At 46.2% G+C, this 12,855-nt stretch overlaps 1 protein-coding gene across 1 annotated transcript; it reads left to right on the top strand.

The window, feature by feature from the left end:
- Nucleotides 1-916: 916 nt before the first annotated feature.
- Nucleotides 917-9,205, top strand: LOC149327429 (uncharacterized). Its single transcript, XM_089562366.1, has 5 exons — nucleotides 917-2,703; nucleotides 2,788-2,829; nucleotides 4,946-5,032; nucleotides 6,737-6,986; nucleotides 9,065-9,205. The coding sequence occupies exons 1-5, from the start codon at nucleotides 2,595-2,597 to the stop codon at nucleotides 9,099-9,101; spliced, it is 525 nt and encodes a 174-aa protein (XP_089418492.1). The 5' UTR covers nucleotides 917-2,594; the 3' UTR covers nucleotides 9,102-9,205.
- The last annotated feature ends 3,650 nt before the right edge of the window (nucleotides 9,206-12,855 follow it).

The following is a 12,855-nucleotide window of genomic DNA, read 5'->3' as shown; positions in this document are numbered from 1 at the left end:
GCGTTTTACTGGTTTCTTTTTTCATTTCTATGCTCCTGGTAGACTGCACTCAGTTTGATGTTCAATGCAGTGAAGTTGCACGCCACTATTGCTGGCTGTTATTTGGTTCACATGACGGCAGGCACAGAAATATTGTTTAAATAAGTCCCAAATTGCAGGCGCTCGTGACACTTGTAACTCTCAACTCATGAAAGTTCAGAAGTGCGTTGCGAAGTAGAACGAGATGGTTGTAAGAGTACCTGTCAGTTGTCATGGTAGTGTGAAGTTTTCGGCACCCAAACAGGGAAGTGCCAGTAGAGTATGGCACAGACAGTGTCTGGTAAAAATCCTTGTTTCCCCATTAATCTTTTGTCGTGTTTCCTCTGTGCAGCATGTCAAAACCATTCGCTGTGGTGAAGTTTCCTCTTGAGGACGACTGCCTTGCAGTCATTCCTGTGGGATGGCTCACAGAGACAAAAGAAGAGTGCTACTGGCCTATGGCCAGGAGCTCGGAGGTGACGCGGCTCGCAAAAGCTGAGGCCGAGCCAGCTCTCGGAGGGGAGTGGATGCGTTGCCCAGTGGTCGTCGTTACCACTTGCCATAAGTAGTCTTATTGCAGACATATTGATGGTAGCTTCATCAGCGATTGTAAAGGCCTCTTTGCTAGATTCTGTGAGTCTGCACCTCTGCATGGCTAAATTACGACTAAGAAGTCATGTTGATAGCCACCGCTTATCCAGCTGTCAGAAAGAGGAGCAGAATGAACTGTTAGCTATTGCACTTGTAAGCTGATGAACTACTTCTGAAACTCATTAGTGCCTTGTTTTTGAAGACCTGTAGTTCCCAGAATTAGTGCTGCACTCAGTATGCTTAATAATATTTAGTACAGAAAGGTTTAGTATGGTAATTTTTTTTTTTGCATTATGAAACATTTTTGGCACACAAAAAGCACAGACAAGGAAAGAGCACACAATACAAATGCCAGACATCAATTGATGCTTTGCGTTGTGTGCTCTTTCCTCATCCATGTTTGTTGTGCACTGAGACAGTGTTTCATAATGCAAATTCAGAACCAACTCATCCAGCTGTTTACATTTAGTTCAGTTCGAATTGTTAGCCTGTCGCAGTGGCTGAGTGGTCCATGCTGCTGAGCCGAGGGCCCAGGTTACATCCTGTCTGTGGTGAAATGGAGCAGTGCAGAATGCGCTTGTGCTGTGTAATATCAGTGCATGTTAAACAACCCCATGTGGTCTAAATTAATCTGGAGTCTTCCACTACGTCATTCTTCATAGCTTAAAGCTGTTAAATCCTAGAAACCAGAATCACACTTTTAATTGTAAATAAAACAATGCCTCTGCCACATGAGTGTTTCACAGGCTTTCAAACTGATAGTCTGTTGGCCTGAGTGTTGCTATACAGGCAGCTGAACGGGCATCAAGTCAGCAAAGCAGTCCTCGGACATATTTTGTAGTGACAATTCTGTTAAGTATGGATACGTGTTTAATTATGAGGAATTATGTGAGTTAGTTTTTGAAACCCATAGTTTGTACGAGATTTTGGTGCATGGTATTGAGGGTGCCTAAGACTGTATGCTGTTTGGGCAATTAAATATGTGCTCTCGAAAGTCTGCCAGTTTCCTTTCATAAGGTTTCTGATATAAACAGCAAGCTTCTTGTGGTAAGCGGCCGTGATGGTTAGCAGTCTATGGTTGAGGAAGGAAGGACCCGTGCTCTCACTGTAATGTAAGTTATCAATCGCTCGTACAGCTCTTTTTTGTAAAGTAAGTACTTTCACAAAATTGGTTGAGGTAGTCGTTCCCCAGATCAACAAACAATATTGTACATGCGAAAAGACTAGAGAGAAATAAATTTGTAGTTTGAATTTTCGAGGCAGTATTGTGCGAAAATTACTTAGGATACCAACAGAGCGAGCCATTTTAGTGCAAACGTAGTTTACACGATCTGTCCAGAGTAAATGTTCTTCAAAAATGACTCCAAGGAACATTGTAGAGCTGACACGAGTTATAGGAGCTTGCTCGAAGTGAATTTGGAAGTTGTTCGGAACTTCCTTATTTTTGGCTCTAAACAGTATGCACTTTGTTTTCCTGACATTAAGTTCTAACCTATTTGATTTTAACCAAACAGACAATTGGGATAACCAACTATTGGAGGCTGCTTGCAAAATATTACTATCTTGCCCTGAAAAAAATACGTTAGTATCATCTGCATAGATTATAATGTTGTCTGCTGGATGAAGGTTGACGATATCATTAATATATAATAAGAACAACGTTGGTCCTAGAACGGAGCCCTGTGGCACACCAGACACAATCTGACCGATCCCAGATGAAATACCGTTAATGATAGTTGTTTGAGATCGGTTGTCAAGGTAGCTAGCAAATAAGGTTAAAGGAACGCCGCGTATTCCATAACACTGCATTTTTTCAAGCAATATCTTATGGTTAACCGAGTCAAACGCTTTCCTCATATCAAGGAATATGCCAACTGTTAACAGTTTATTTTCTATGTTTTCAATTAGCTTTTCTTTGATTTCCAGTAAGGCGGCCTCAGTTGTTTTGTTTTTTTTTGAAATCCGTACTGTTGCTTGGAGATGACATGGTTTTTGTCGAGATATGGAGAATGTTTGCAGGATCCTACAAGAGCGCCGAAAAAAAGGTGCGGCGCTACGAGTTCACTTCAGCCCTAGAAAGCTCGGCTGTTTCTGGTAATTGAAATTCTCATATTTCTTTATTGATGAGAAATTATTTTGCATACTCAACAAGATGTTCATGTGCAATTCTTTTTTTAGGAAATGAGGGCCACAACGATGTTGTACAGCTGCCGTCACCACGTAAGACATGAATTCTCATTTGTTAAGCCGCCGCGGTGGCTCAGTGGTTACGGCGCTCGGCTGCTGACCCGAAAGACGCGGGTTCGATCCCGGCCAAGGCGGTCGAATTTTGATGGAGGCGAAATTCTAGAGGCCCGTGTGCTGTGCGATGTCAGTGCACGTTGAAGAACCCCAGGTGGTCGAAATTTCCGGAGCCCTTCACTACGGCGTCCCTCATAGCCTGAGTCGCCTTTGGATGTTAACCGCCTTAAAACTAAAACACCATTTCTCATTTCTATTTAATGTAAGGTCGACATTGTGTTAGTTTTGATTGGGGATTTATGGTAGTATGCTTGCAAAATCTGGGAAAAAAACTCCACCGTAGCTAATTGCACTTGCAGAGAAATGGAACGTGCTCAGACTTGGCATCAGCTTTTTACATTTGCCATGCTCTCAGATCAGCAGTGAATCTGCCAGTAACCATTTCGTGGCAAACTCTCTTACCCACGTTAACAGTACTGCGAACAGGTTTCTATTCACATGACATATATTCCGCTCTCTGTTTTTGGTTTCGCCATGACAGTTTCTTTTGTGTCCTTAAATGTACCGTATTTTCCAGTGTATAAGACGCACCCGCCATATATGCAGGCTGTAATTGAAAAAGTTGCTATATAAGACGCACCCTTATATAAGACGCACCCCAGTTTTCCCAGTTGGGCTAGTGAGGATCAATTTAACACGCTTGCGCGACCATCACAAAATTCACCGTACTTGTGAGAAATTCTTAAGCAACGCTAAGTGGTCGAAAAAGGCAACACTCACGCCATTCCTGCCCACGTTTTGGAAAAAAAGAAAGAAAAACGAAAAAACTCTCCCACATGTCCATAAGAACATTTTATTTCTACTTAAAACCTTGGAAGTCTTCACCTTCGGATGCGCTATCAAAAAGTTCGCCCATTTCTGGTGGCAATGCGACTGAAATATTCTCTTCGCACTACGTACATGGAGCAAACAAAGTGGCAAAGGGTGGCTGAAAAAAGAACGCCGGCTTGTCCTGGCTTGTCTTGACAATGGCGAGAAGCGTGATTGTCGTCATCTTTTGGCATTTCACATTACTTTTGCTTGGGGCCTCCGAAACGGTGGTGTGTTTGTGATCCCGGAAGTCGTCGTTTCATGATAAAGTTCACCTAAAGAAAGTTGCGCACGGTGGTCCCCGTATTGAAGTATTAACCGTGTTACAACCGCTTCATTGCTAGTGATATTTTTTCGGTAAAAAAGGCTTGAACATGAACCTGAGTAATTTCTGAACTCTCTAAAAAAAAAACGAAAAATTCGCATATAAGACGCACCCTTGTATAGGACGCACCAGCAAGATTTTTGAAAAAAGCCGCGTCTTATACACCGGAAAATACGGTACCAATGCACCATGCTGGTGCATGAGAAATGTAATTATTGAAGTACTATAGACACACATTTAAAAAATTTGAAAACTGATTTTTCAGGAAAGAAAGTGGTGCAGTAATTCTCTCGCATTTCGGTGGATATTCATAAGAGAAGGGATAAAGGAGGGAGTGTGAGAAGAAAGGAAGAAGGAGGTGCCGTAGCACCCTGGGATAATTTCAGCCGACTGGGGATCTTTAACGTGCACTGACATCGCACAGCACACGGGCACCTCTTGCGTTTCGCCTCCATCGAAACGCGCCGCCGCAGTCGGATCACAACGTTCTTTTATGTGTCATAGGTATCTGCATGATGTGACATTGTTTGTCACGTCAACTACTTGTCATGGAGGTGTCGGTTTTGATGGGTTTTGAATTATGAAGTCTTTGTACAGCCTGTGATTGAAACCAAATTAAAATATCTTTTCGGCCAAAGGAAGTGTTACTATTGCCTGGGGGGCATCTCTATATAACCAGGACTTTGTTTCTGAACTTCGTAATTTTGTGTCTATTGTGTTTTAAAAAGATCACCTGTATGCAAAACAGCCTGGCCATGCAACTGTTCTGTCCCTTCTCCAAAAATATCCTGAAGTAGCATTTCTGCATTCAATTAGGATAGAAATGTGACATTGTGGTTGTACACAGTAGTGTGTTCTGTACTTCCTGGATTGCCGTTAATGACGCATGTTCATCTCCAGCCCCACTGAATCACGCTGGGGAGAGCATGAACGAAAACAGTGCGCCACCCAGCAAGCTGGAGGGGTCGACAGCTGGGACTGTTGATGGTGAGATTTTCACTTTGTTTACTTTTGTGCAAAAAGAGAAATGCAAGCCAAACATGGGGACACAGTGAGAGGACAGAACAAATGCTGCTTGTCCCGTCTTTTCACTGTGTTCCTTTCTTTTAATTACACTCCTATTTTGTCTAGTATCAAGTGACACAACAAAATATAGAAGCTAGATCTGCTTTGCCTTAAAGAAAAACAGAGCAAATTTTAAATTTCTCATTGTACCTGCTGCTGCCGAGCAGCAGTCAACGGGCCCAGAAAGACCTAGAGAATATACTTATTCAGGAAGATATTTGCACGGAGTTCTCCTCAGTGGCTCTTGAAACGGTGCTAGGAGCACATTTCTAGTTTCAAACTATGTGCTTTGAAAGGGGTCACTCTGAAAATCATCACATGTATTTCTCAAAAACGATTGTATTGAACTGAAGTGGTACTGGAATTTACAACCTAGTACTTCCATTGCTTTCTCCTCTTGTGATTCATAGTGGAGTGGTTGTTGTGTGCCCTTCCCAAGAGCTGTATGTTGTGCTTTTGTTGGGTTCTTTTGGATCCTGGCATTTCTGTTGCCTCTCTCGGCCTACATCACCACCAGGAAGCCACTCCTACGAATTGCACTCTACACAGTAGTCCCATGTTCTGTGCATTTGTTTCCTTACCAGCATAATTTGGTCGCTTGGTCGCGGTTGGTCAGCAAGGCCCATATTGTAATTTTTCATTGTCTTTCAAAGTATTTTAAAAGTTTACTGGTTGGAAGTCAATGCAGTGCCTTGGATGCAGCGAAATGTGCTGAAAAAAAATTAATTGCGCTATCACAAAGCTCCCATAAAGGGTGCTGAAGGAGATAAGCAGCCAATAATAGTGGCATGCTCTGAAGGAGGACCTCTTGCTTAGGAAAGAACTGAACAGCCTTAACTGCCTTGTGGAGCACATCAGCTGGCTCCTAGTCTTGTCTTGCCTGCAGCAAAATGGATGCGTGGTAAGAGATAAATGTGACCTTGTTTTATGTCTCAACGGTTTGGCACCTCCTGTGCCTAGCAAGAAACATTTGGTCCACCTCTTTGTTGCATTTCGCCTGTCAGCTAAGGGCTATAATTCCATAAGGGCTATCTTTGTTGCAGTTTTAATGCATTGATCCCTGCCAGCACTTGCAGTTAGAACAGATGTCTACCTCCAGCATTTTGGCCAATGTGGGTTTTGCCGTGAGCAATACTTTCCAAATGGTGCAATGCTATATTAAGGGCACAGGCCTGCTCTGCTTTCTCGCTTCTATTAGCACATGCTTCTCATGACACTGGAAGAATCCATTTGCGACTAACTGCTGCCATCTCTGCCATGGTGCAATAGCAGTGGAAATGCCCATGAAGCAATGCAAAAATTGGCGAAGCTCATAGACTGAGAAGTCCTTTACACAACAAGGCTGCAGGTTCTGTGCTAGCTATCACACATAGAGCAGCTCCATTTCACCTAGGTGTTTGTCAGTGCATGGTGACATTTATGGCATTTAAATTAGGCTAGCAAGGAATAGAACATGAATTAGAAGTGTCCTGGAGGATAAAAACTGGTGGAAGTTTAGGAGCATAGTACAGAGTGTGTTGCTGCCTACTGTTAGCCTCATACTGTTCTTTATTGTACCTCAGTGCGCAAATGATATTATTGCGCCCAGGTTAACCCTGCTCTCACTGAAATTGTTGATTGCTTCAGTTTCAGCTACCCTGCTGAAGCTGATGTGCCTGGTGCTGGAGGTCCGACAGCAGCAGCAGCGCGACTTAATGCAGCAGTTACAAAGGCTGGAGGATCACATGCTGCTGTGGTCGGACCAGCAGCTGGAGCAGAGGACTCGGCCATTGTCCCCTCACCACCGCCTCCTACCCTTGCACTGCCCGCGTTCTCCCCCGAGGAGTTGGACACTGCGGAAGCTGCAGTCCAGGACGACAGCGTGGCTGCTGGACTGGTGATTTAATGTTTCTGATAATTCGTGTCTGGAAAAAATGAATGCCTACTAACGAATTGCATGCATAATGTAATTCCGAGGTTTGTGAAGAAATCTTGAGCTCCAAGAGTATTTGCATGCCGTGCTCTGTGAATAACATGCTCTTCATAGATATAATTCCTACTGTTGTGCTGGAGTGTGCTGTCACAGTGTGTTTTGTTAATGTAAATGTCTTGTTCATGAAAGTTGCTTGCTGATATACACACTGGCTGTTTCAGTGAACATTTTCAGGAATTCCTAAGAATAGGGAGTTCAGAATAGAAGAAATATTTGCAGGTACACATGCACAGTTATGCAGTAAATTATGTCCACCACTGCTGAGAGATCGTTCCTCCAAAAAAAAAAAATTGTTTTCCCATATCGAACTTGCGCTTCTTTAGGAATTTTTGAGAGTGTTCACTGGAACGCCCTGTCGATTCCTTGTGTGGTGAGATTTACTGTTGGAAGCAAAAGTGGTACGCAATACCCAGCCGGTAGCAGAGCTTGCAAAAACTGCATCACGTGTCGGGACAGCTGTTAGGGGACTCTCTTTATCTGCTCTTTGGCTCCTATCAATTTGTTGGGCTCAGTAGCAGTGCTGAACATGTGGCGCTCGCAATATTGCTTACGGCAAGTGCCAGTTGTCACATCATGTTTCAGCCACGCAATGCAAAGAAAATGCCACCCTCGAGACTGCTGTCGCATCAGAGCGTTTAGGCGAGAAGGAGCGCTAAACAGCAAACCAAGCTACTAATGCTGGTTCTGTGCGAAGCATTGCACCTGTCACATCTTGTAGTAGCTTGGTATTTGGCGGTGCAGTCACAGGCTTTTTTGGGGCAGTTGCTCTCAGATGGTGTCACTCAATGTCATTCGATGTAGTTTTCCAGAGCTCTGCCGGTGGCCGGTCGTTGCATAACAGACTTGCTTCCAACAAATTTTTTTTCTCAGTCAAATATTTCTGTGATTACATTATTGTTTTACATCGATCAACAGCAAAAAAAAAATCCCCTATGCTTTTCTTGCCTATGGCTGCCTTTCTTCGTATGTGTCTCATAACGAGCCCCTCATTTTCCTTACATTTGTCATTTATTGTTGTGCTGTTTTAATTTAGTTCAGCAGTGGACTTTGTAGCTAACATTAAGGATGTTGTAAGGTCTGTTTTACAGGAAGCTGAGCTTTCGGTTAATATACTGTTGCATGAACTGCTGTGAACACAGCTGGAAGTTGGTCCTCTCTCAGCGCGTCTTTAATTTCGGCTAGGTTTCCCAAATAATGGGGCAGCTTTAACCCACCTCTTCCCTGTCTTTTGCTCACATTATGCGCATCGTTTAATTAAATGTGGTTGCTAAGCACGCAGCTTTACTCAGGTGCTTGGGGATTTAAATAAGCGCCCTTTGTATAGCATTAATTAGACTGCTCAATTTCAGGGTAGTGAGCCCCGCCATGGTGGCTCAGTGGTTAGGGCACTCGACTGCTGAACCCAAAGACTCAGGTTCAAACCCAGCCGTGATGGCCAGTTTTCCATGGAGGCGAAAAGCAAGGCGCCGGTGTGCAGTGTGATGTCAGTGGCGCATGTTAAAGACCCCACGTGGTCGAAACTTCCGGAGCCCTCCACTATGGTGTCCCTCATCATAGCCTGAGTCACTTTGGAACTTTAAGTTCTACAAACCAAATCAATTTTAGCGTAACGGCTGTGCAGAGAAAACACATCCAGCACATAGATATCTGCAAAAAGCATTATAGTTATAATATATAGTAATGTCCAAGATGCAAAGCATAATGCGTAGGAGTTGGCCACCTTTGCTTAATCGCTAAAGTTTCCCTGCTCTTAGTAAACTGGGGAAAAAAAATGTCCATATTGGGGGTGGTGCTTTCTGCTGGTAGCAACTAGTCAAGCTATTGTATCATACAGAAATTATGCATTATGATTGTAGGTACTCGCATGGGCTGTTGACAGGTAGTCACACAATTGTCTTAGCTATTCGATTCTGCTAAACTAAATGAAATTATAATTGATGTTTGTGCCTAATAGCTTGTGCACCTGTGGTGTTTCTTTTCAGCGAAAGCAGCTGGTCCGCCTGGGGGGCAAGGGCCTGAGGGAGGTGGGCTCCAACATAATGACCGCCATCATGGGGGTGGCTGTACAGAGGATGTACAGCCTCCATGGCCGCAAGGGCAAGTGGTCATTTATTGCCCTGAAGTTATGCAATGTGGCAACAGGTATGTTGTTGCAGTAGCTTTTAATTGAATTTTAAAAGATGAGTGGAAGAACATGCACCAGGTTCTGCTGTGCTTTGTTTTCTTTTCTTCTTTTCAGTTGATACTTTACCAGTTTTCTTTTTCATTACAGGTGAATATTTTGTTACTGTTTTTATGGGGGTAGTCATGTGCAGTTTTCTTCCATGTGCATCTGAAGATATATGAGTCAGCAGATGCCTTTCAAAGAAAGCCCTCCCACCAGTCACATCCATCTCTTGTCATGGATCGTAGTCGTGCCTTGTATCTGCCAGCCATTTGTGCTCCTATATGTTAGTAGTGCAAAGTGGTCGTCCGTGATGTCGCAGCAGCTTTATACAGTTGGTTAGAAGAGCTTTCAGGTGGATTTTCTCCTCAAGTTGTATTTGGATACTGTAGTCCTTTCATTTTGGCACGCACTTTGAGTTAACATGTACTTGTGGCCTTTTCTGTTTTCTCTGTTGCTGAAATAATCTTGATTTCTGTTAACGAGCAAAGTTTTTCTGCTGGCCTAAAATGAACGCTTATCTTATGCAGATGCCATCTGTGAGAAGACGGGGGCGGATGTGGTGGAAGCGCAGGGGTTTATTAGGAAGTGGTTGCCAGGTTCGGTGGACCGTGGCGGCGGACGCAAAAGGCGTTTTGCCGAAGCGTTTCTGCCAAGTACCGCTGCCGGCCTGGCAACCACTGCGAGCCCCTGTGCTTCAGCCCCCAGCACAGTGCCCTCCCTTCCCCAAGCGGCCCCCACCTCCCAGAAATCCTCCTCCCGCGCGGCCCTGGCTCCTTCCCAAGGTCCCGCCTCCTGCGCGGCCCTCGCTGCCTCGCAGGACTCGCGCAACCGCGCGTCCCCAGCCACGGTGCCTAATTATTTAATAAATTGTTTCTCAGTTGGATTCTTTCGTTGCCTCATTTTGTTGTGCATGTGTATAGAAGAGATGATTGCAGCTTTGCAATGCCAAAACCCATGGCTTTCCCAATGCGAACATTAACTGGAATGTGAATATTCGCTGAACTGGAAATGAAATGGCATAAACTTCGGGCAAGCGTTAGCAGAAAGGCTGAACAGTGGCCTAATTGTGGTATGTCAAGCCGGTGTTGGTAGAGCGGCTGAAAGTGGGTACAATAGCGGCATGAATGTCGGTTCAGTGTTGGTAGAGCGGCTGAATAGTGGTCTGATAGTGGCATGAATGTCGGTTCAGTGTTGGTAGAGTGGCTGAAAGTGGGTACAATAGCGGCGTGAATGTCGGTTCAGTGTTGGTAGAGCGGCTGAACAGTGGTCTGAGAGTGGCATGAATGTCGGTTCAGTGTTGGTAGAGCGGCTGAACAGTGGTCTGATAGTGGCATGAATGTCGGTTCAGTGTTGGTCCGAACATCAGGCCAAGGTTGGAAAAAGTAACTTTTTGCCCCAATGCCGACGTCGGTACGACTTTCGAGCCGGTTTTGACCAGCATTATGCCAGCGTCGGTCCATTGTTGGTGTGCTGCTTGGGGTGGACCTGTGCAAGAGGGTGAACGCACAGATGACCGAAGCCGACAAGATCAGGCCTATCCTCATGGGCGTTGATGACGATGGCTTTGAGATGTTGTTGGCGCGAGACCTGCGCACCGTCGCCCAAGTCGTCACCCTATGTCAGAGCTTCGACAAACTACGCAAGCAGAGGGCTCTGACACGCGAACACATCACGACCATCGACTCGCTTGCTGGCTTGAACGATGTAAGAGACCAGTCATCGCTCCTGCCGCAAATCAAGAGCTTCATACGTGAAGAAGTTGCTCGGCAGCTCTCGCTTATTTCAAGCCATCATAGAGCCATCACCACACATAACTCCGAATCTGAGGCACGTCATTTAAGAACAGGTCGCTGAGGCTCTCCCGTAAGCCCCTCAGCCCACACCTCTCGCGGCCTCGCTGACCTATGCGGAGGTTGTTGCGCGACCTCGACCACCTTCCTATGCTCCACCTTCTAGTCATTTTCGAGAGCCTGCTGTTTTTATACCACCGCCTGCTCATCTGCAAACCGCCTGGGGCACGCCTGATAACATTGGACCGCCAGCTCAACTGGGCAACTCCTGGCGCACGCCTGACGACCGCCCGATCTGCAACTTCTGCGGCTTGACAGGTCATGTGGCGCGGCTTTGCCGTCGACGCATGAACGCCTCACGACCACGTCCAGAAGTTTCCGGTTATTGGTCCCAGCGACAGTATTCGCCTCCAATTCGAGGCCCGTGTACTGTGCGATGTCAGTGCACGTTAAATAACCCCAGGTGGTCGAAATTTCCGGAGCCCTCCACTACGGCGTCTCTCATAGCCTTAGTCGCTTTGGGACGTTAAACCCCATAAACCAACCAACCAGTATTCGCCTCCTGCTGAGCCGTCCCTAAGCCGTCCTCTGTCTCCTGAGCGCACCGCCTTCTCTGGACGCCGTTCGCCTTCTCCACGTCGGCGCTCCATCTCTCCGATGCGACGGCGTCTCTCGACCCCTCGAGAGGAAAACTACGTGCCGCAGTTATGGAGGCGAGAACTGCGCAGTCGTCGAAATTTCAAAGGCCTCGTTTGTCTGCCATCAATTTAATTGAAGTTTTTGTAGAGGGCGTATCTGTCATGGCGCTTGTCGTCACCGGTGCAGCGGTTTCTGTCATGGATGCAGCGCTTTGCCGCTCTTTGAGGAAAGTGAAGACGCCCCTTTCTGGCGCGTCGTTACGAACTGCAAGTGCGCACCTCATCCAGCCGTTAGCGGCGTGTACTGATCGAGTAATCATAGAAGACATATATTTGGTCGTGTTCATCATTCTGCCGTCCTGTTGGCATTCGATCATCTTGGGCTGGGACTTAATATCGCTCCACGACACGGTCATCGATTGTGCTCGGGCTCAAGTAGAGCTCTCTACGCTGCCGAATTCCGTGCAAGAGACTGCAATTTGTGGTGCCCCTGTTTCTGCCAAAGCTTTTGTCGCCGACAGTACCGATATTCCTGCGTGCTCTTCCGTGATTGTGACTCTCTCCTGTGACTGCGTTCGCGAGGCCAGTGACATCTTCACGCCGTCTCCTACTTTTCTACGCCGCCATTGTCTGCCTCTGCCTTATGCCCTGCTCACTTTATCCGCCGGCCTCACCGCACTGTGGGTCTTAAACTCGTTTTCCAGCCCCTTCGCATTGCGCCGCCGGGAGTGCGTCGGAGCCGTGCAGCTCTTTGATTATGTTTTCAACCACCCCGACGCTGCCGCAGAATCACCGCCGGTCGCCATTCACGCCCTCAGCTCACCTATTCCTGCGCCCGCCACGTTGTCGACCGACTTATTCCTTCGCTCTATTGACACCAGTCTTCCGCCAACTCAGCGAACCCAGCTTCTTGCGCTTCTTGAGGAGTTTCACTCCTCCTTCGATTGCTGCCAACGTGTTTTGGGACGCACGACGACTGTCGAGCACTGCATTGACACCGGCGCCCATGCCGCTCTGCGCCAGCACCCATATCGTGTCTCCGCCGCTGAACGACGAGTTATTGAAGAACAGGTAGACACCATGCTTCAGAGCGGCGTTATTCAGCCTTCCACCAGCCCCTCGGCCTCATCGGTTGTCCTTGTTTATTTATTTATTTATTTATTCAAAATACCTTACAC

The sequence above is a fragment of the Amblyomma mixtum genome, chromosome 10 (genome assembly GCF_055824585.1).
Source record: "Amblyomma mixtum isolate Tamu chromosome 10, ASM5582458v1, whole genome shotgun sequence".
NCBI lineage: Eukaryota > Metazoa > Arthropoda > Arachnida > Ixodida > Ixodidae > Amblyomma > Amblyomma mixtum.
Note: the sequence above shows the minus strand (reverse complement) of the source record. Positions and strands in the feature narration are given on the sequence as shown.

Coding starts and splice junctions, on each gene's coding strand:
- LOC149327429 (XM_089562366.1), top strand. CDS start 2,595: ATGGTTTTTGTCGAGATATGGAGAATGTTTGCAGGATCCTACAAGAGC. Junction 2,830..4,945: donor TGTACAGCTGCCGTCACCAC/GTAAGACATGAA, acceptor GTTCATCTCCAG/CCCCACTGAATCACGCTGGG. Junction 5,033..6,736: donor GACAGCTGGGACTGTTGATG/GTGAGATTTTCA, acceptor TGATTGCTTCAG/TTTCAGCTACCCTGCTGAAG.